The following is a 24,173-nucleotide window of genomic DNA, read 5'->3' on the forward strand; positions in this document are numbered from 1 at the left end:
GAACTGAAATTTACTAGCGGTGCTGCTAACCGCTGCTAGCACTTGTGCTAACCGCACTGTTTTACCAGACCAGCAAATAGACATTCTTTGATAGTGTGCCTTATAGTCCATAAAATACTGTAAATGTAGGCTTTTTTTGCATTTCCCATTCTGTCCCAGCTTCTTGGATTGTAAAACTTTAAATGTGACATGACATAAATGTATGGTAATTACCTGTAATGACCATGTTCAGTATATGTGGCAGCTACACTGCCTTTTCCTTGTGTCAGACTACAAACTGCACTAGAAAGAGTCTTTGGGCAACACTTCTAATACTGCATATACCTGTGTAACATGATTTAAATGTAAGTGGCTTTAAATAAGAGCCTCAGCCAAATGCTGTCAGTGTATTGTCATGTAAACAAATACTAATCCTAATCCTAAAGAGTTATATATTCAGTTTTGTTGAAAAAATTGGTTTCAATTATCTCATAGCTATGTTTCATACACTCCTAGTTAGAATAAATAATTCAATTAATAATGTGTCCTTTTCATATACTGATTTATTACCAGATCTTATGCAGACACCTAAATACCAAGGTTGGGTTTATACACTCTTTTGGTGGGGAGGTGCATTCAGCATTTTTTTTTTCCTTTTTTTTTTTTGGAAAGAGAGGATTAATAAACTCTGACACAATAATATTGCAGAGGAAAGCGCATATTAATATCTCTTCCTTGGAATCTAGGCACCCCAAAGCTATTAAGCTGGGTCTGCTCTCCTTTTTCTCTTTGTTCTTGGGAAATCATGCCAAAAGACTTAATTAGGCTGAATAATAGCCAAGCATGTGCAGCCTGTAATCCCCTGCACCGAAGGCGTGTGTTAATGGTTTCCTTGTCATTCACTGATGTTATAAGAAAACATGTTTCCTTTCAGCCTCCTGAAACATGTTCTCTGCATGCTGCCTCGGCTGAGCGACCTGCCTCTCTCTCTCCTTCTCTTCTTGCTCCCTCTTCTTTCGCTCCTTCCCTCCCTCTATTTCTCAGTAAACCTCCTTCCCTGGAGTTTTGATTCATCTGAAGGGAATTATGATGAATCCAGTCGGGTTGGCACAAAGAAATCCGCCTTGCCGTCCTCAAACGAGAGAACAAATTACTCACTTCCTTTCTACGTATTAAGTACAGCTTTTCTATTTTAACTCGGCGTGCAAGAGCTCGTTGTTTGCACGAGTGTTGAAAGACTCGAAGATATTTGTGAACCCTTGACCTTGGCTCACTCCCCACCCCAAAAAACCCTGCATAGCTGAAGCATGTGTTTACCTTGCACAAAAAGCAACCAGTGTTTTAGAGCCGTTCATACGCAGCACAGATTGAATATTCATGACCCTCGCATGCATAATGCATGATGTGGTACTACTGCTCTCCCAGCACCCCCAGCACCCAACATCAGTTTGACGTCAAAAAGTCATTGGAGTCTAACGTTGGACAAACGTTACATTTTGGTTTTAAATTGAGCTGATGTCAACTAATTAATCACACAGTTTGCTTTGATAAACCATGATTAATCGCGTTGAATGTATGTTCAATCTCGAATCAATGTAAAACCAACCAATAGGATTATACCGATGTATATATTTATCACAAAACATAAAAAAAGGAAATAATTTCTTCCTTATGGTTTACAGAAGCAGAAGTGTGAGTGTGTGTAGATAGATAGATAGATAGATAGATAGATAGATAGATAGATAGATAGATAGATAGATAGATAGATCTAAATGCCACTAAAAACACTCTAAAGTGTGACAAAAACACTAAAAATGCTAAAATGTCACCAGGTTCTGTAAAAAGATTAAAGTTAGAGCAAAAGCTGGTAAAATTATAAATTATTAATTTGTATTTTTTTTTTTACAACACTTGTTAAAAACATTGTTGTACACACAATCAATTCTGTTTGAAAATTAAAGTAAAAAATCTGTCAAAAACTAAAACTGCATCACAAGCTTCAGAGTTACACAGACATTGGATTTTGGTTATCTAGCACCATGACTTACAATCAGAAAATCACTATTCTATGTCAAATTGGTGTTAGCCTTTAATGTAGAGTTGTTACATTTTGATTACAGATTACACTTCCCAAAATGCTGGATTGAATATTGGATAGATATGAAATTGGTGTGAAAAGAAATAAGATGGAATGACATCAAAATACTAAAAAATTCTACCAAAAAGTAGTTTGAGAACAAAAATCAAGCATACTTCAAAAACTCATCGTTGTACTGGCATTGAACATTGGTTGGAAATCATGTCTCACATTTGACAAAAAACATTAGGTTGGTATCCAAACCAACCGTTTGATAAACATTGAAATTTGTTTTACTAAAATTTATGACTTTACACATGTAAAATTTTGGTAACTTAACGGCATTACTTAAAAAAAATTCTATATCAACATCTGAAAAATTTAGGAGTTCACAATGTTTGGAACCTCAAAACTCAATCGTCAATAAGATGTTGGGATGTTGCGCTTGAAATAAATAGAGTTTTTGGGTACTTAAAATCCCAACTCAAAACCAATAATGTATCAGTATCAGCAATCATCATTATTGGATGTCAGATTAACATTGGCATTCGACAGTTGATTGAAAACCTTCAAGTATTGCCAAACTAAAATAATCATCACAAACATTTGATTGGCAGTTGTTAATTTTTCCTATAGGTGATATATTTTGAGTACATTATTTCTTTAACAAAAAAAAAAAGATCCTTTAACAGCAGCAATGATATAATAGTTTGTATCTGAAGCACTGTATTCTTTATGTTTATTAAAAATGTTAAGTGAACTACAGCTCTGGAAGAAATGAAGAGACCACTTCAGTTCCTGAATCAGTTTATCTGATTTAGCTATTTATAGGTTTATGTTTGAGTGAAATAAACATTGTTTTTTATTCTATAAACTACAGACAACATTTCTCCAAATAAAAATATTGTCATTTAGAGCATTTATTTGCATGAAAATAAGAAATGGATGAAATAACAAAAAAGATGCAGAGCTTTCACACTTCAAATAATGCAAAGAAAACAAGATCATATTCATATTTAAGAGTTCAGAAATCAATATTTGGTGGAATAACCATGGTTTTAATCACAGTTGTCATGCATCTTAGCATGTTCTCCTCCACCAGTCTTACACACTGCTTTTTGATAACTTTATGCCTTTACTCCTGGTGCAAAAATTCAAGCAGTTCAGCTTGGTTTGATGGCTTGCGATCGTCCATCTTCCTCTTGATTATATTCCAGAGGTTTTCAATTTGGAAAAATCAAAGAAAAACATCATCATTAAGTGGTTTCTTATTTTTGTCCAGAGCTGTATATGCTGTTGGATGATCTGATCTAACAACAGAGAAGGTGAAAGAGGCGTATGCTTTCTGTGTATACTGTGTGTGTGTGAAGAATTTATCTTAGATGTAAATCGATAAACAGAGTCAGTAGAGAAGGCAGAGCCATGCATTTTCATTCATTGGTGAGCGCCACATGCAGCAGAGCGTGACCTGCTATAGGCAGGGTTCCACTCTTCAGCATCCGAACAGTGTGAACTGCACTTCACTCGGCCCAATTGATCGGATAAGGTGCTGGATTTGACATTTGCAGATAATAAATGGCCTCTGACATCTCTTATAGGGGGAAGAAATTCCAGCTATTTTAATGGCCAAGTATAAATCTTTTAAATTATAAATCGATAAATACTTAATACAATAATAGGTATCTTCATAAATATTTAAGTAAGAGAGTGCTGTGTGTGTTAGAGAGAGAAGAGATTATCCGGGAGTTATGTACAGGATGGAGAACACATTCACACACAAACACAGAGTGGTTATGCAGAGCTCTGTAAATAGTGAGAAATGCTCCGCTATAACCGGGCTTTTCTCCTAAATGTACTCGGCCAGGCAAAGTGAGTAGTGCCAGCTGTGACCGATCCCTCACAGGACTTTACATAATTTTAAATCACTTGCAACACTTAGGATATAAACCAAGATTACACTGTCACATCCACTTCTGGGTGGACACACATATATATATACAGACACAAACTCACTTATCGCCACCCCAACACACACTCAGAGTCTCTTTCTGCTATCATTAAGGTTTAAAAAACTAAAAATGACACCGGCTGTTTTATTAGCAGAGATTATTTCACAGCTCAGTCCAACAACAAATGAAACACACAGTCCATCATGCACTTTTATGCAATTATTATACGTGTTTTATATTTATGGGAATATAAGAAATATAAGAGGCCAATATTTTGTATCAGGAAGAAAAGTACTATGGCCTGATTAGCATTTAGGCTAGTTTCATCAATCAGCTGTATGTACATTTAAAATAAGGCTAGTTCAGTAAAGCTCATAAAACTTATAAATATATTTTTTGCACATATTTACTGATTCACACTACAGCTTCTGCCCACTGGTATCATTATGCATTTGCCAAATACGCTCAACCTATTTGGCATGAACCTTTGCAAACCATATTTTTCTGCAGCTAAACTCATCACACTATGCTTCATTATAGAGGTTCTAAAAAAAAGGAATTAATAGATATAAGTTCAAATATGCTAACATGTTATCATTCTAGCTGCTAAGTGCTGACTGGCTGTTCACCACTTTAATGATGGTTGACTGTTGTCAGGGTTCAGATCAATCAGTGGCGCACCCGTGTTATCTGCCACCAAGAATGTTCTCTGGCGCACAGATGTAACAGAACTGAGCTGTGGCAACAATACTCCTTCCTGCCTTTATCCCGTTTATTCTTTATTCTGTTTACATGCCCTGAACCTAGCTAAAGTAGCTACATCTTTACCTCAGGTTCTCTCTGGAGTACAAACAGCCTGTGATGTCCTCTTTGGGTCACCCAGGAACGAGCCCACAGTCGCTTCTCTTTTTTTGTTTTTCTGAGCACAAAAGCACTACCATCATGCAAAGCGCTTCTGTAGATATAACCATCAGATTCTATCCTCCTCCCCCTCAATTACCTACGAACTCACTCAAGGACATGGACGATGATTGGTCGGTGACTAACGTGTAGTGTTGCCAGTCCCCCGAGTATGACACGAAACAAGATAACTGCTTAATCTGACAAAGTGAACATCGTGAGGGACAAAAATGCTGTGTAGTCTGAGCTTGGCATAAGAGGCGGGTGTGCTCTGACTTTGCCACGTTGATATCTTAACAGTGAGGCTCATTGTGCAATGTTACATTATTCTGTTTATTGTTGAGTTAAAAGTCAGGTTTACGCTCTGCAGCGTGTGCCTGTGTGTGTGTGTTTAACAAGCAGGGGTTTACACACGCTGAGCACTCTGATAATTGATTGTTGTCTAGGTTAATTTCAATCAGTGGCACACCTGTGTTTTTGTCACAGCTTTTGCCTTTGGATGTCTTGTGTGTTTTCTTTTCTGTTCTTTCTGGTTCTGACCTGCCTTTCAGTCCGTTTTAGTTTTATTTTCTTCCCCCATGTGCTCTTAAAGTGTTATTGTCTAGTCTCCGCCTTAGCATTAGGTTGTCATCTTGTGTCTTGCTTGTAACCCCACCCCCTCGTTTTCCTGGCCCAGGTGTTGTGTATATAAGCCCCTTTGTTTCAGTGTTTCTTGTGGAGTCTTTTGTGTGCCTGTGTATCGCTCGAGTTCTTCTGTCAAGTCTGTATGGTTTTTGTGCTGCTTGTTCTTGGTTTAATCTCTTAAGTCTTCTTAGTTTTCTTTTCTCAATCTAGTTTTCTTTATTTGTTTTTTCTTGTTTTTTGGTAGTTTAGTTTAATTTGTCCTGTTTATTAGTTTTTTACATTTTGATACTTGTGTTTGCTTTCTGTTTTGCTTTTTTTAATCTTGTTTCCTTAATAAATTTGATACCTGCAATTACGTCAGTCTTCTTACCCTTTCCTGCGTGACAATTTCTCCACCACCAAAACAGCAACACGGCAGACATTTACCTTAACACACCTCACTTCCAGACCACCACGGTGTATGATAGTGCCCATAGTATATGTTAGCAATGAGCCTTACTAGCCTTTGCACTCTTCACACTGGCAGTAACAATGACTAAATTGTGGGGGAAAGAGGGTCAAACCTTTTATAAAGAATTATAAAGCACTTCGACTAACACTAGACTGTTACTTTTGTACTGTTGACTTTTAACATTATTATGTTAGCTCAGTGGATTACTGTTTTAGACTGCAATAGTCTAAAAAAATTAGTGAAGCTGCTCTATTTCCACAAATGTTTTTATTTCCAACTCAGTTCTTCATTTACTTAAACCTGAGTCATTATTTCTTCGAAAAAACAGTGGTTTTACCTCAGCAGAGTCTCAGGCTGTGCTAGTCAGCACTGCTAAACTGGCTCTGACAGAAACAAACAACACTCTGGCACGCTGTTTATCTCTTTGATGCCTGTAACGCGTTTTTTCCCCCCGCCAGGAATTCATTTTTGCGCAGTTTCTTGTCTTTTTCATCTGCAGGCCTGGAAGAGAAGTGACACTGAAGGTGACAGTTCAATTTGCGGGGAATGGATGGTGGCGTGCTGCGCTGCTGCTCTTTATTTGGCCATCTCCTCGCTTCTGCAGGGCTCGTTTATATGGCACTGTCAGCGCTAGCTCGTATCACGTAAATGATCCCGTGACGCACCCCCCCCCCCCCCCCACACCCTTCTTCCCGCCGAATCCCCCCACAGTGTTCCTCCCGGTAACCGGGACTCTGATCTATATCTGCAATCTGGCTGCTGCTCTAACCATGCAGCTCTGTGTAAATGATCCTTATGTTTCTGTCGCGCAGTGGCTTGTCATCTTTATTAGCTCCTAATGATGAGTCTCTCTCTCTTCCTCTCTTATAGCCTCTCTTTCAGTCTTACTCCCTCTTCCACTCTCTTATTAAATCTTTCCTACTGTTTCCCATTTCTCCCTCTCTTTCTGTCTCTCAAACTATTTTTTTTTTATTGCCTAGAAGAGACATTTTACCTTACTGACTGACTGGTTCATGAACTTTGTTGAAACGGGCATGCACAAGGACTGGTTCTTGCCACAAAGCTGCTGAAACAAAGCTACGCTTAGGTTGGCTGAAGTCATGTTGTTTTATACAGTAATGTGTAGTTGGTGTGGCATAGCGGATAACACCCCTACCTGCCAGTAAGCTACCATAACATTTGGGATACAGTGGTTCAGTTCCTGCTCTGGGTGACTATACTGCACTACACCAATAAGCCCAACTCTATAATATAATACGAACAACTTGTAAGTCATTTTGCACAAGAGTATCAGCTAAATACCTTAAGTGTTGATTTTCATTTTTTGTAAAAGAAAGCAGCATAAATATATATATATATATATATACACAGTACTAGTCACATGTTTAAACACCTTCTTATTCAATGTTTTTTTGTTTTTTCCTACATTGTAAATACTGAAGTCTTCCAGACTATGAAGGAACCGTATATTAAAATCATATATAAATGTAAACAAAATTATCAGTAAAGCATTTAGGTATCTCTTATTTGGGATGCTGTTAAATTGCTTTTTTCTGAGGCTTGTAACTGCAGAGGTAACTCTTGGTCTTCCCTTCCTGGGGTGGTTCTGATGAGAGCCAGTTTCATCATAATGTTTTTGATGGTCTTTGCGACTGAACTTGAGGATAGGTTCAAAGTTCTTGAAAAGTTTTGGATTTACTTACCTTTATTTAAAACTTTACTCAAACAGGGCTATTCACTGTATACTAACTCTACCTCTTCACAACTTTACAACTGATGCTCTCAAACACATTAAGAGGCAAGAAATTCAAGTAATTTACTGAAAGCTAGTCCAGGTGACTCTCCCTCATAAAACTGACTGAGAAAAACAGGTCAAGATGTGCAAAGCTGTCATCTATGCAAGAGGTGCTACTTTAAAAAATCTAAAGTGTAAAACCTATTCTAGTTTGTTTAACACTTTTTTGTTTACTAAATAATTCAATGTGTTTTTCTTCATAGTTTGGATGACTTTCAGAATTACATACAATGCAGAATATTTTAAAATAATAATAAAAAGGATTTTAAGCCCTTTGTCGAATTAGCTTGATAATAGCTTAAGTAAACAGGTTCATGACTGTATTTAAATCAACTAAACAAATCTGATGTACAAGTGAACAATATATTGTTCCGGAAATAAATGTTGAATTGCCACATCACAGGATGTGCAATGTCAAATTAAATTAGAAAAAAATATTATAGAGCTGTATCATAATGTCTCCAAGATCTGTTGAAAACAGTTCTAAGTCTGTTACAATGTTTAGAAGCTCTCCTAAAGTGTAACACGTAAAAAAAAAATCACTCTTCCAAAAAAACATTAAACAGTGTTTACTGTATGAGGCCCTGTCTCAAATCACTCCCTCTTCCCTATGTAGTGCACCTTCACCTACAATACAAAGCTCTGAAGAAAAAAACAGACCACTTAAAAAGAGTTTCTTTGATTTTACCAAATTAAAAAAAACTCTGGAATATAATCAAGAGAAAGCTGGATGATCACAAACCATCAAAACCAGCTGAACTGCTTGATTTTTTGCACCAGGAGTAAAAGCATAAAGTTATCCGAAAGCAGTGTGTAAGACTGGTGGAGGAGAACATGCCAAGATGCATAAAAACTGTGATTAAAAACTGTGGGTTATTCCACCAAATATTAATTTCTGAACTCTCAAAACTTTATGAATATGATCTTGTTTTCTTTGCATTATTTGAGGTCTGAATGCTCTGCATCCTTTTTGTTATGTCAGTCATTTCTCATTGTCTGCAAGTAAATGCTCTAAATGACAATATTTTTATTTGGAATTTGGGAGAATAGTTGTCCATAGTTTATAGAATAAAACAATAATGTTCATTTTACTCAAACATAAACCTATAAATAGTCAAATCAGAGAAACTGATTCAGAAACATTTTTTCCAGAGCTGCACAATCCGAGACACACATTTATAAATTTTTATTTTTTACTTTCTTCTTTTCTGGTATCCTATTCTTTATTTTTATATCTTTCTTTCTTTCTTTCTTTCTTTCTATATGTTCTCTCTTCTCTTACTTTGTTTTTGTTTGTATTTTACTTTCTCTACTTTTTCTCTCATCTCTGTAATTTTTTGTCATTCATTTGCCTTTGTTTAATCCCTCCTTCTTACTTTATTGTTTCTGTCCATATTCCACTTTCTTTCTTTCTCTCCTATTATTTTTTCCAGAGCTGCACACTCTGAGCCACACGTTTATTCATTTTTCTTTTTTATTTTCTTCTTTTCCGGTCTCCTATTCTCTTTCTTTTTTTCTTTCTTCTTTGTGTTCTCTCTTCTATCTCTTCTCTTACTTTGTTTTTGTTTGTATTTTACTTTCTCTACTTTTTCTCTCATCTCTGTATTTTTTTGTCATTTATTTGCCCTTGTTTCCTCCCTCCTTAAAGCTTTTTTCATCTTCACTTTTTACATTTCTTCTGTTCTTCCCTTTTGCTTTACTTTCTTGTAGTATATCTTTCTCTTTATTTTTGTCACTTTTTCTCTAACTTCTTCCCTTTAACATCTCTCTCTCTCTCTCTCTCTCTCTCTCTCTCTCTATCCACACTAACTGCTACTGCATGGGTGCAGCACAAGGACTCTCCTTACCCTTGGGTGACCTCTTCTTTTAATGAGTTCCACTCTTGCTAAACTAATGAATTTTATCAGGTCAAATTAGCTGGAGTCGTGTCCAGAGCAGCGGATAGCCCACGCAATTAGTTCTCCCGCTTTGTCATTTTCTGTCAGGACGTCCAGACAGCATGCCTGAAGATACGGCTAAGCACTGGACCACAGAGACACCCAGCCTGGCCAAGCAGTGGATCGCAGCGTTACTGGATACGTGGCTGAAACGAGCTTGTTGACAGTGTGAGCTAACTCTGCGAGACCTCTGCTTTTCTGTTTAATGATTGTGGTGTTTCTGTAGAATCTTGGTACAAGTTTGCGTTGTTGCTAATGAAATACGAAACGCTGAGGAAACCAGTGAAGATATTTTAGGCAGAACACCAGACCTGTGATCCAGTAGTCTGCTGTTACAGTGTTAGCTCACATCCACATATACTCACATGCTGTTTCTTCTCCTTCCTCCAGCTTCAGACTTTAGTTTTAATTTTTAATCTGCTGATGGACATGCCCAGAGTGTTCCAGAGATGTTTGTGAATAATCAGCATTTGGCCAAGAGCTGCATCACGTGATTAAGATGGAAGATTAAATCTACAGTAAATTACAGTATGTACAAATCTTTGATGGTGAGAATTAGCAGAACAAAGACATGTTGTCCTAACAGCTGATTTATTACTTAAAGCATGATGATTAAAGTGGAATTTTAAAGTGATTTCCACAAAATGTCTGGCCTGTGCAATGGGGACATCCAAAAACTGTATCATTTTTATATATTTTAAGTTTTTACTAAGGTTTTATAAAGCAATAGACTTTTCTAAATATTTTTTTTTTACCCCTTTCCTCCTTATTTTACATAAAGAAATGGGAACTTTGTCTGCTTTGTATTAGTGAACCTACAGTCTGTTAATTTGTAGAAATACACTAATTAACAATAAATACTCACCAAGAAGGAGCTCCCTTTTTAGTTTTAGAACACTGTTGAATACATTGAGTATGCTATTTAGTGTATTTGGCATTGTTCTGTGAGTGTACCAATCGCAAAGTAAAATTTGAACGTTATTTTGAGGTCACTGTAAACTCCCATAATGCAGCATGATTTATAGTAATCATCACTGCATACCAAATGTTTCCCAAAATGCATTTCAAGTCTTGCAACTAAGCAACAGACACCCGAACAAATAGAGCAGTCAGTGAGGCACCAGCGTTGCCAGATTGGTACATTGAAATTTAGGTAAAACCTGCTATCACTGGAAAAAATGTTTTAAATCCATCAAAATGCAAAAAAAAGCCCAAACACAAAACAGCTGATGTTTAGCTTATCAACAATATTATAGGGTTTATTTCAACATGACTTTATCTTTATCTATAGCTTTAGCTTTATCCTAAATATGTACAGGTTAATAATTAAAAAAAATACCTTTAACAAACAAGTTCGTCTTGTCTCTCTGCCAGGTTAGCTACAGAATCTACAACACTGATGAGTCAAAATTCCCCCAAAAAATTGGGCAGCGAAGTCTTAGGACTTGGCAGTTTTGTCCACTCATCAACACACAGCACTGCAAGCCGATGGTTAATTTCACATACTGTATTTCGTCATGTAGTTCATTAATGTGAGGCTTTTGTTTCTAATTTTACTCTAATTTTACAGCACAGTGTTTTACTAATTACTTAAATCAGAATTCCACTTGTGTGTGTGTACAGAGTTTTAAAGTTATTTGATGGGGTAGTGTTCAAATTTACTTGTGTTTTACCAGTTAACTGTTGCTTAGTGAACTAAATAGTCTCTCCCTATATAGTGCACTACTAATGAGGGAGCAGGGAGCCATTTGGTCACAATTTATATGTGTGAATGTAATGACGATATATGTAAGTGATTACTATATTAGAGTAAAATAATATGTTTATTGGGAAAAAAAAACAACAATTAGGAAGCTGTCATCCCAGCTGGTCCCATAAATGCTTGATTAGCAACAAACCTGGTGATCAGGCAGATTCTGTTTATATTTCTGTATCAGCGCATGACATCTTGATTGGAATTCATATTGGCATAACAGAGATTCAGTTTAGTGTGCTCATTTAGTGTTTGTTAAGCTATAATTGGTGAGAAGCATTAATGCTATGCAAATTCACCAAAAGGTTACATTATATATGCTGCTTTTTTATTTGTATAACGGGGTGGTGATAACATACACTCACTTCAAAAGTCATGGAGAGCAGCATGTGAATTGATCATTAAATATTACCTCAGGGGATGGGTTGGAAACCCCCGCAACAGTATACATTGTGAGGTGTTATCTTGTGAGTGAGGTTAAACACTGGTGAGGTGAGCTAGGCCAAATTGTTGGGACATTTCATTTCAGAAGTTCAGATGCAATACGTCATCGAAGGCATTATCACCCACAGTGGACAGTGCAGTGTCTAGTGGTAATAGAATAAAAAAAAAATTACATTCACATTCCTTTGTGAATTATCATGATTTTTTTTTTTTCATTCAAAGCATTAACACTCTCAATTCATTTGGAATCAGTAATGCATTATTATATTTATAATGCTAATTCATTACACCACCAAGTTTGACCTTAATTTCCACCATAATCTGGTCTGCCCCAGCCTAACTCGCTTCTTTTTTTTTTTTGTGGCTTTATGACTGAAAGCTACAACACAGACGACACAATGACTGTCCTGTTGTAACACTCCAGAGCCGCACTCAGTTCAGACTTACAGCTCTGACCGAGATAGAGAGCTTTGGGGTAGGTGAAACACGAAGCACATGGAGCAGATAGAACACTCGCTCTGGCGGTATTCCACTTGCTTATTTATTAGCAGCACCAAAGCACCTTTATGGCGTTAATTAAAGATATTAAAAATATATATAAAAGAAAGCGGCTAGTTCCAGCGGTCTCTGTGGTACAGCACAGCACACAATCTATGGTTCTCTATGCTCTCACTGTAGATACATATGTGCCAGCGCACTTAGCCTAAGAGGCTCTTAAAGAGACAGTGTACACATTTACTAAATACGGGCTGTTACATATCTCCCCCAGACCATTTAAATGCTCATCCCCCCCCCCCCCCCCATTGTGAGCATGTGTGCAATACCAAACACAATAACAAAGATTTTTATACTCAGCTAATTCTAGTTAAGTTCTAATTCAGAAATACTTACACTAAAGCTGAGATGTTTACAATAAAGTAAAACATAAAATGAATAGTTTCCTCTATCCATTTTAACATGCAGTCTTTATTCCAGTGCCCCACGTTGTTTTTTTTTTCTGTCCCTTAAAACATACTAGTATAAACTAGTATTTTTAATGACACCACTAATATAAATATCATTTTTAGTATGCATTTTACATTTCTTACATGCATTCTTTAATTTATATTTAGATATCCACTATAAAAACTTGCGTATTAAAAAGAACAAGTGCGATTAATCGCAGTTAATATTGAATATTGGTGTGATTAATCTGATTATATTTTTTAATCAATTGACACAATTTTTATAGTTTTGGTATGTCACTGTAGTGTATCTGTAGTTTATCACAACCAACAATGCAATAATTAGTAATTTTCACACAACAGACCTCTAAGTATGGGCTAATAAAGATCCTCCAAATTTATTAAGATAAATGTCTAGTAAATAAACACTTAAATGTATTGATATTTATGCTTTATTTAACAAAAAACATTACATAACGAAAACACTTGAACTTGTTCCTTAAAATTAAGCATTACCACCATTGTATATACACTAAATTGCTTCATTTAAGGTGAATATATCCTAAATTAAACATTGTAAACCAAAAAAACGAAGCCCTGTTGGTTTTCCTGTCTGTCAGCAGTGATCTAAGAAAGAGTGCGTAAACTGTTTATTTAAATCGAGATGGTTAATCAATTTCTTTTCAGAATAGACCTGAAGCTCCTGAGGGGATGTGCGACGCGGGCACTGCACTGGAGCTCCAGACTACATATTTACACGTTAGCATATACATTACTGTGAAAGAACAACAGTGGTGGATTGCGGCCTGTGTGACTGTATCTTGTTCTATAAATCATGGATGTTTAGCCTTAACACAGCGGCAAATAAACACAGGACAAACACGTGAGCCGCAATCCACCGCCAGCTACTAAATGTTTTGCCAGCAGGACCTCCCACGTTCCGCAACTGTACACTCACTCCCAAAGACACAGGAAAGGACACTTTAAGATTCTGTTCATGCTTTTTTTTTTTACTTTTTGAGGATCTAAAGAGCAAGACCTAGTGTTTTTATATAGAGTATGCTGGAGTAAAGATTTGTAGGTAGTTGTTTGCTTAATGACAGTGTGCTGGATTTAAAAAGCAAGATATCACAAATGTTGCAAAACAAACAAAAAAAAAAAAGGGCAAATATCTTACTGGCTTTAGATGACAACAAACAAACCCTTCTTAAATTTTTAATTAAAAGAAAATAGTGTCGAAATACTTCTATAAATAAGTTAATGTAAAAATACATTTGGAGCAGTTTCACTGGTCTACTTATCCTTCATTTTGAGTTATTCTTTCTTGGTTTAATTTGATTTTTTTTTATTTTTTACATAAAAAAAAAAACTTGAAGGGTGTGTCCACTGAGTGTTCGGACTGGCCGGAATAAAAAATAGTCTTTATATAAGCTTTTTGTTTAACGGTGACGATGTAAAAATACATTTGGAGCAGTTCCACTGGTCTATTTATCCCTCTATCCTTCTTTTGAGTTATTTTTTTTAACATAAAAAAAAATTAAATGTGCATTTGTGCATTTTCTTTATTCATGAGGAGGTTTGAAATTAAATAGCTTGGAAAAGTACAGAGAAAAAAATAATTTCAGTAAGAAATGTTTAATTTCTAAATGTTTTTGTTGTAAGGGCTCTTTTATCACTAATAACTAAAAAGCAGAATAAATGCATTTTACTATGAAATAAAATCATTTTATTAATAGGGTAGCTTACAATCATTTGAATGTTCTTTCGACTTTAGAAAAAAAATATTCTTCACTTTTGACATTATGTCACCATCACGCAAACACCTTGTATCAAGAATATTAGGGACATAAAGGTTTTTGGATTGGTTATTAAACAGTTCTAGGAAAATCCACACTCATATATCTTATCATCACCCATTAAGAGTTGAAAAAAAAAAAAATCTATGGCATTGACCCAACGATTGATTAGACCATTATAATTATCAGTGGAAGTCAATGTAAAAACATTGTATTCCAATAACGATAAGCCTTTATTGTTTAAAGCTTTATTGTCCATTTCCCATGAAAAACTGATATAATTTGTAGATTCAAGTTTTAAGTGTTAAAAACTGAACAGGATAGCAAAGATTTCCTTCCTGAATTAAACAGAAAAATCATGGAATGGAATGTGCACAAAATTGTGTTAAACCTTCAATTAATATCACATTTGTGCTCCTAGAAGCACAATTGTATGTTTTGTCATAAATGAAGATGTTTACAATTATATCAGTTATATTTTGACCCTATATAAGCGTATTTGCATAAAACAGCTTATTTGCATAAAAGTGACAGAGCCCTGAAATGGCTTATTCTAAAAGAGACTGAAACTGATAAGAACAGAGCTGATTAGTTCTCTTTATATAAGAGTGATTTTGTGTAAAAAACTTCATGAACATGGATTGTACAGCCTTTAGACCTATTCTAACTTGTGTAAAAATAGGTAGAAATGTCCCTTATAGTATATTTTATTATACAAGCTTTACAGTGCCTAAATAAAATCAGATCAGTAGCAGGAATCAAACCAAAATTCTGAATGTTTAAAATATAAAAGACGTAAAAACTAGACAAACATAACGAAACTAAAGGTTTGGAGGACATGAACTGTTTGATTTGTATTCAGGAAAATATTGATTTTAAATTAAAGTTCAGGAAAGAGCCAATTTTATGATTTTATTCATTATATTTTGACAGTTGCTAATTTACTTAAATATTTTTTTCATATTTTCTATTACAGTTACAATTACGCTTTTCAGTAATGTTCCTTATCAAACATGAAAGCTTTTTATGTAATGCTTGAATAGAAATCCTCAAGATTTAGTGGTGTAATGTCAGGCAGACAATTGGCAAAAATCCTGGCCTGTTAAGGGTTAAATGCATTGATTAGAGTGGAGCATTTTACACAGTACTGAGTGTAATCAGGGCTGCAGTAAAGAAGGCTCAGTGTAATCCAGCTCTATTAGGATGCCTAAACATTACTTAATTACATTACTGTGTTCAAACATTAATGTGCTCAACTAAGGCCTTTCTGACAAAGCCATTTATATGCAACACTCATATGCCCTAGAGGTAGCTGTTAAGGGTGTGTGTGTGTGTGTGTATGCGTGTGTGTGTGTTTGTGTATTCAGGACTACACCAGAGGGTAATGGAGGAGCTCCTTAACAGTAGGCCACTTCCTTTATCATCAGCAGAGTCTCCGCAAAGCCCAAACTCAGCAACTCTCGCACCGCCCTTCAAACTGCAGGCCCAGCAACCCTGCATTAATGGAGAGGGGCAAGAGAGAGAGAGAACACGTAAGAAAGAGAGAGAGAGGGAGAAAATTATATTCAGCAGATTTGTGCCAAACATTTTCCCTGTCTGAGCCCTGTCAAAACGGCCAGGGTCAGATCCTGATGGGCCAGCATTTAAATCTTTAAGCAGGGCAGCGGTGGAGAGGGTGGTCTAAACAAAGCCGTGGTTAATGTTTAAAGAGAAAATAATGGAAAAACAATGTCCAGAAAAAAAAATGCAAAAAAAGGCAAGTTCGGAATGTGTTTTATTACAGGAAGGCCCGGCTAAATAATATATTAGAGCCTTGTGCTTTACATCAGGTTTCATATTGTGAATATTAAAAAACACTGGAATATGTGGAGTGCTGCATATGGGGGGACTTTTATTGAGTTAAGTGTGAACATGGGGGGAAAAAGCTGCACGACCGTGTGCTCTAATAGGTGGGTGGGGGTGTATATATGGGGTTGAGAGGGGTTTTTGTAAGTGGAACGTGTCTCTTTTGAAACTTGACAGATTTGCTTACACATCTTCCCGTGTCTCTCCATGTATTTAAAAAAAAAAGTGAATATTGATAAAAGAGTGGACATAAATATTGATGTGTTTAGATGGTTTTACTGGTGTGGAAGTTGATGTACTGCTTTAAAAATAATGGTTTCTCATCTATTCTTGCTTGGCTGAATGTATAGACCAGTGCTTTTCAACCAGTGGGCCATAATGGTACTGCCGGCCATCGTTGAAGAAACAGTTGCAGAATGATGTGTCAAATCGCAATTCTATTCGGAAGGAGGATAAAAGTTACCAAGGAAGGGAGCTTAGGAGATTGCTGGATTGTTCAAATCCTGATCATTAAGCTATGCCATCAGCTGACAGAGCCCTGAGAGAGCACAATTGGCTTTGCTCTCTCTGGGTGGATGGCTGGCACTCTTTCACCTCATCACTCCTCGGCTTACATTATGTCACTCTGTACAAGGCGTCTGTGAGCTGATGTATCAGAACCGAGTCGCTGCGCTTTCCTCCGAGCTCGCTGTGAGGCTACTCAATAATGCTACATCACCAGCAGTTTGAAAAGAGGTGGTGGCTGACTTCACATGTATTAGAGGAGGCATGTGCTAGTCTTCACCTGTCTTGTGAGGCATCACTAGTGGTAAGGGATATACAGCTGACTAGCAGCTGAAAAAAAGGTACCAAGAACAATAAATTATACAAATTTAGACTGGTATGAGCAACTCTTAGTCGTATATAGTTGTAGAGGTTCCTAATGTGTCCTAGACATCCCACCTTGCAAAAACCCATTTAAGGGAAGTAGCTATATAATTAAAGTTTTTTATAAAAATCTGTAATTCTTTTATGAAGTGGACAGAGTATAGTATCTCCCTTACACCAGCTAGTTTTACTAATGTTAATAAACAATCTTAATAAACTTGTTAACCCTGTTAAAATTCGCCTCAGCATGCTCTCTGCAGGCAAACAAAGCTGTAATTATTTTAACCATCCATTAAAGACAGACTGTAATGTTGTGTGAAGTCAAATGTGTTTTTTTGATACTGTTGATGAACCTTGACTTTGGCGAGTTGGTATCTTAACAGCGCAGCAATTTGCACGTCTCAGCAGAGGAAACTGACCTGTGTGCTTAAGTTGTAAAGGTGCGTGAGCAGCTCATTTGAGGAAACAACAATGTTCTAAAAATGTATTCTGTTTATTGTGGATGCAAAACCTGGATTTGAGCACTGCTTTGTGTTTATTTGTGTGTGTAAGGAGCAGGGGTGTATGTGTGCTTAGTGAGCGCCTCATGGATGATGCACCTGCGTAGCTACAGTAGGTATGACAGGTGACTATTGACTGTTGTCAGGGTTTTATTCGGTTAGTAGCGCACTAAGACAGAAACACACCAGAAATTTACCTGAACAGACCACCACACCAATCAGTGTTCATTTATTCCTAAACTCCGATACTATTGTAACTATGGAAGGTAAATCATGCCAAATATAAAAGCTAAAATGAAAATGCAAATATCATTTTGCACTTTCTTTTTTTTTAAATGTGTGATATATGTATATTATGACAAAATGAAATCTCTTTGTTTGCAAAACGGTATTTGCATTTTCATTTTAGTGTTTTCAATTCAGTTTTATTTTTGGCACGATTTACCTCCCATATTGTAATGGCATGCGTGCAAGGCGTGAAAATAGACTGTTGACAGAGTGTAACATAGGAATGAGCATCAAAAGACTCCTTGCACAGTTAATGTTTAAAGTGACAGTCTGTAACTTTTGGGGATTTGGAGACCTCTCTGGTGAGAGTGTGTAATTGCACAAAGCATGTGGAAAAGTACTTTTTTAATGCAGGTAAATGTTTTATGTTTTATTTTGTTTTTAGAATATATGAATATATTAGACAATATCAGGGATGGTCATGCCAGGACATTGATACTAAAAAAATATTTATTTTTTTTTTTGTTTGTTTTCCAACTCAGGAAAACTACTGTTTCAATTTAAAAGAAAAAAAAGCTTAGGGATTGGCTTAAAGAATGATCTATTCTTCTGAAGTATCTCGCTTCAGAACCCAATGAAATCTACAGTATGTACCTTGCTAAGCCTTGCTATGTCATGTTTGATATGTTGATAATGAAGTACATCTCAGATCTAATCTCCATGCAAATGGAGGGACGGATTTCTCTGTACAGCGTTCTGATTATCATCTCTGTGTTTGCGTGTTCTCCTTATCCTTGACCTTGGAGAACATTTATCTCTGCCATGCCATGTTGAATCTAGTTAAGCATAAGCTTTCTTTTTATTAGGCAGGAGGCATATTTCACCTTGGCGTATGTGAGACATCAATGGGAGGCCAGCCTGCCTGGGGGACAGTGTTCGACGCGTGGAACCTTTTCTGTGTATCTTGGCAGTGGAAAAATGACGGCCTCGCTGAGGAATCTGTATTTTAATGGGCCCTGTGGCATCAAGGGAGGCAGAACACGAGAAGAAATGGGCATAAACTTCTCTGGGAAAGGGATGTTCAGGGCAGCCGTAATCGCTGAAATTTAGCAATGCTAACGGTTTAAATGCTGTGAAAAGGAAACGTTTGGGTTGATGCTGTAGAAATATATAGATACATTCTGTTTTTCTTAAGAAGCTTTCTTTCTTTCTCCATTAATGATGATTCTTTTGTAATTAAGATGACTTTTTGTAAAGAACCTCAGAATGTCTGAACTCTTAGACAATACCAAGGAAAAGTCTGGAGACTAAAGTCAACCAGACTATGAAGGAACACATAAGGAATCATGTAGAAACTTGTAGAAAAAGTGTTAAACAAATCTTATCTGGGGTGCTGTTAACTCCAAATATCTGAGGCTGGATTTTATCCTGTGCAACAGAGGTCTTCTCTTGGTCTTCTGTTCCTGGGGTGTTCCTGATGAGGGCCAGTTTCATCCTAACATTTTTGGCGGTCAAAGTTCTTTTCAAATATTTTTTTTTTTACCAGATTTTTTTTCCTTACCTTTTTCCTTATGATTTTTGCCATAAGACGAATTTAAACATTACCTAAATAGAGCTATTCACTGAAATATCAACTCTAACTCTTCACAACTTTACAACTAATGCTCTCTTTGCCATAATGGATCGCGCCAGAAGACGCGGGGGGGCGTGAACTGTATGAGGTATGCTTGGGCACAGTTCTGTACTGCTTGAGTGGGTCTCAAGCGTAAACCCCCCCCCGCAGCAAGCTGAAGATGGAGATAAGGGAGGTGAAGGGGTGGTGGTGGGCGCGAGGTTGAACGTCACAAAGGTGAGGGGAAACAGGGAGGTATATATATGTATGGCCAAGGGGAGGAGCTTGTAATTGAGGCGCGCTCCATATGCCAAAACTCTGTTAATACTTAACAACACTTTGCCATAATGGATCGCGCCAGAAGACGCGGGGGGGCGTGAACTGTATGAGGTATGCTTGGGCACAGTTCTGTACTGCTTGAGTGGGTCTCAAGCGTAAACCCCAAAACAATGGAAGGTATGGCAACTAATGGGATTAAGGAAAGACAGAAGCTAGAAGTTCGTGGGCAGTGAACAGGTCTCGGGCGTGAGTGCGGATGTAGCTGTGATAGACATGGGAGGACCAGCGGCCGAGGATCTGAACGGTGTGGTCAGGTATGCCTTGGTGAGAAGCTGTAGTGGCTGCTCCGATTCTGAAAGAATGGGCGGAGAAATGTGCGGGGTTAAATCCACTGAGGGAGAGTACGTTCTTGAGGTGAAAATGAAACCAATGACTGGTAGCAGGGGAACCGGATTCATTGATAAACAGGGGGTCGTGAGGACGAGCACTTTGGGAGAGACGGAACTGGAGGTAGAGCTGGAGAGGTTCGTAAGGACTGAGAGATGAATGAAGTCTGAAAATGTAGACTGGAGTATATATGCCAAATTGGTTAGTTTTGCTTCTCTTGATGTTGAAAATGAGGGTGTCGGTGTCCAGGATGGTGATATCAGACAGACAGGGGTGGAGAGAGGGATGATGAGAGGTGGAAGGAGTGGTAAATTCTGAAACTCGGAGAAAACCAAAGAAAGCTAGCAAAAACATAGCTTCTAAGGTTTGAGAAATGTTGGGAGAATATTGTCCGGAACGTAGAGTGGAAAGGCAGCAGGAGAGAATGTGAGAGGTTAGGGGAAGACGTTTGTGAGTGAGAGGAGGTTCGCTCCTTTTAATGCCTTTTAAAAGCAGAGTGATCTGAGGATGACTAACGAAAGGATGAGGTGAGCCATGGAGGAGTTTATGAAAGAAGTTGATAGCTGATAGGTAAACTTTGAGGGAGGATGATCGAATGAAGAGGCGGGAGCTGGTAAAGGTGAGGAAGTTGGCCGTGCTAAATAGATCAAAGGAGGGAAAGGGGATTGAAAGAAAAACGTGGAACCGACGAAAACATTGCCATCCTGTCCAGTAAGTAGAAAGAGTGTTGGGGGAAACGGCGTTAAGAATGAGGTCCTGGGATTGGAGAGTCAAATTGTAGAAGGCGTGTGCAGCGGGAAGATGGTGTCCAAATAAGGTGGAACTGGGGTTGGATGTGGGTCTGAGAGTGGAGCCAAGGTCCTGAATTTCTGAAATTGGAAACGAGACAGAGAATCAGCAATGGAGTTAGATGAACCAGGAATGTGAACAGCTTTGAGAATGAACTGATGCATGATGGAGTGCCACGTGAGCCTCTGGAGCAATGGCATTAAGGACAGGGAATTTGACCGACCCTTGTTGATTGCGTTTACTACGGCTAGATTATCAGAGTGTGTGAAAATGACGCGTCGCGTCCATTCGTGTCCCCATAGCAGGGCAGCGACGATGATGGGGTAAAGTTCACGAAGCGCGGATGAATCACGAAGATCCGAAGGGAGCTGAAAAAATTCGGCAGGCCATTGGGAGGCGAACCATCTGCCGTCGTAGAAACCGCCGAAGCCTGTAGAAGGTGCGGCGTCCGTGAAGAGATGAATATCAACAGGATTGGATACTGCGTCGTTAAAGAAAAATGAAATGCCATTCCAATGAGAGAGGAGTAGGAGCCAGAAACGTATCTCTGCTAGACAAGCCTCATCCAGGGTGACGAACTGAAAGTAGGATGTAGCTGAAGAAGCGAGGAGGAGGAGATGGGAAATAAACGCGCGACCTTGTGGGATGATGCGCATGGCGAAATTCAGATGCCCGAGAAGCGACAGGAGCTGCTGCTTGGTGCAACGAGGCTGTTGCAGAAATTCTGAGAGAACTTGGGAGATGCGAGTTTGCTTATCGCGGGGAAGAGAAGCCTGAAAGTTGGCGGAGTCCAGCAAAATCCCCAAAAATTCGAGCGATGTAGACGGACCAACGGTCTTTTCGGCGGACAGCGGAACGCCCAGGCGGTGAAAAACTGATGCTAGGGAGGTGATGCAACGAGCGGGTGGAGAAGACGGGGCGTCGAGGACCAGAAAGTCGTCCAGCAGGTGCACGACATAGGGAATGTGACACACGTTGAGCAGGATCCAGGACAGTGCCTCGGCGAAACAGTCAAATATCTTGGGGCTGCTCTTACAGCCGAAAACGAGCCGGGTGGCGAAGTAGTAACGCCCCTTCCAGCGCACGCAAAATAGGTGCCAAAAGTCAGGATGGATGGGTAAGACCTTAAAAGCTGAGACGATATCAGCTTTGGCCATCCAAGTGCCGCGCCCGACGAGTTTGATGAGGGAAATCGCATCATCGACGCGGGCATAGCACAAAGAAAACTCGTCGCTGGGCACCAGGCTATTGACAGAAGGAACAGAAGAGCCATGGGGAGCGGACAAGTCAATGATGAGGCGTTTCTTCCCCGAGTATTTGCGCGTGGCAATGCCGATGGGATTAATCCGAAAAGTAGAAAAAGGGGGAGAGGAAAAGGGGCCGACCATGAAACCATCAGAAACCTCCTTGGCGAGGAGAGAGGAGACAACGTCGGGTTCAGATTGTGCTGACAGGAGGTTGGGAGCCGAGAAAGAAAAGTCTGGCAAAGAAACGAGCCCAGGAGAAAAACCGAAAGTGAAACCATCGAGGAGGTAGCGTACCGATACAGGGTCAGGGTGAGAAGACAGGCAAGCAGCGAGTTCAGGTACGTTTACCGGGGTTGACAGATAGCGGAGCAGTCAGCTCCGCCCGAACTTGGGGGGATGGTGGGGGCAGGAAGGGCGGGCGTGAGCCTGAGCGCAATAAGAGCAGATGTGCAGGAAACGACACGAAGATGCGCGGCACCCGTTCGCGTTAAAATTATTGCACACGGCCTGATTCCCAAGAAAATAAAGGCGCCTTCCGCGCGAATCGCGAGAACTGCAGGTAGTGAGACGCGGTGCAGCTGAAGGTGCGCCGGCAAAAGGGAGTGAAAGGAGAGAGGGGGGGGCAGGAGAAGGAGCGGTGACAGGAGCAGAGATCACCAGTGAGCAGGCTGAGACGGGGTGTGACGGCTGACCGCACAGTTCGCAGGAGAGGGAAGGACGGCCGGCGAAAATACGGCAATAAAGCTCGAGATTCAGGGAGCCCCAATAGGTAGCGATATTCCATTGCTGCAGGCGCGCAGCTGCCTGTGCGGAGAAAAGGCGATGGTATTCATAAAATCCCGAGCCACCGTATCGCACGGCCATATCAAGGATGATGGACAGGTAATCATCGAGTTCCTGCCGGCGGGCAGGGAAAACAGCGCAGATAACGTCGCGGAAGGTGGAAAACGCGAGAGCGAACTCGGGCACGGTAAGGATCTTGGAGGCGCGGGATTCAGAAGATCCGAGCGTGAGCGATACGCCCCCGACATCGAGAAGGCGGGGCGCCGCAGCGGCAGCTGATGGACGGAGGAGAGCGGAAAGGTCCACATCCGCACCTTGCAGGATTCGCTGGCGTAGAGATGGCTGAACCAGAGGAGGGCAGAAGGAGCGGGCACCGGCTGGAGGCGGGGCGGGAGCTGCGGTGGAGAGGGAGAAGGAGCCGTCATGGACCTGAGGAGTGGGGAGGAGGGGCTGGGCGGCTTGAACACTCGGAGCGCCTGAGGAGAGAGTGAAAGGAAGAGAAAGTGATGTTAGCTGCTGAACGGCCTGGGGGGGGTCAGAGGAAACGGGAACAGGGGGAACAGGGGGGGCTTGGGGAACTCGGGGTGCTTGGGGAACTCGGGGGGTTTGGGGAACTCGGGGTGCTTGGGGAACTCGGGGGGTTTGGGGAACTCGGGGTGCTTGGGGAACTCGAGGAACTCGGTGGACGGGGGGGTTGTGGGCGGGAACGGGAACTAAGGGGGCGGAAACAGAAACGGGGGGGAAAAAAGAAGAAACGAGGCCACTGGCGGGAAGAGTGGAAAACTCAGGAGGGGGCAAAGAGGAGAGAGAAGGAAGAGGAGCAACGAAGGGAGGAGAAAGGCGGGAAAAGACAGAAGAAAGAGTGGTAATGGGCCGGGTGGAAAGGAAGGGGCCCGCCTCACCGGCGGGGGGGGTGGAGCGGCTGAAGGGAGTGTGGGCGGGGTGGCCGCGCCGCCTGGGTGAAGTAGAGGTGACGTCATCGCGGCT

At 39.6% G+C, this 24,173-nt stretch overlaps 1 protein-coding gene across 1 annotated transcript; it reads right to left on the minus strand.

Annotated features, from left to right (window-relative positions):
- Positions 1-20,490: 20,490 nt before the first annotated feature.
- LOC125806211 (uncharacterized) lies at positions 20,491-22,764 on the minus strand. The gene has a single exon (XM_049486192.1). The coding sequence runs from the start codon at positions 22,542-22,544 to the stop codon at positions 21,138-21,140; it is 1,407 nt and encodes a 468-aa protein (XP_049342149.1). The 5' UTR covers positions 22,545-22,764; the 3' UTR covers positions 20,491-21,137.
- Positions 22,765-24,173: the final 1,409 nt, after the last annotated feature.

Source organism: Astyanax mexicanus, chromosome 12 (assembly GCF_023375975.1).
Source record: "Astyanax mexicanus isolate ESR-SI-001 chromosome 12, AstMex3_surface, whole genome shotgun sequence".
NCBI classification, from domain to species: domain Eukaryota; kingdom Metazoa; phylum Chordata; class Actinopteri; order Characiformes; family Acestrorhamphidae; genus Astyanax; species Astyanax mexicanus.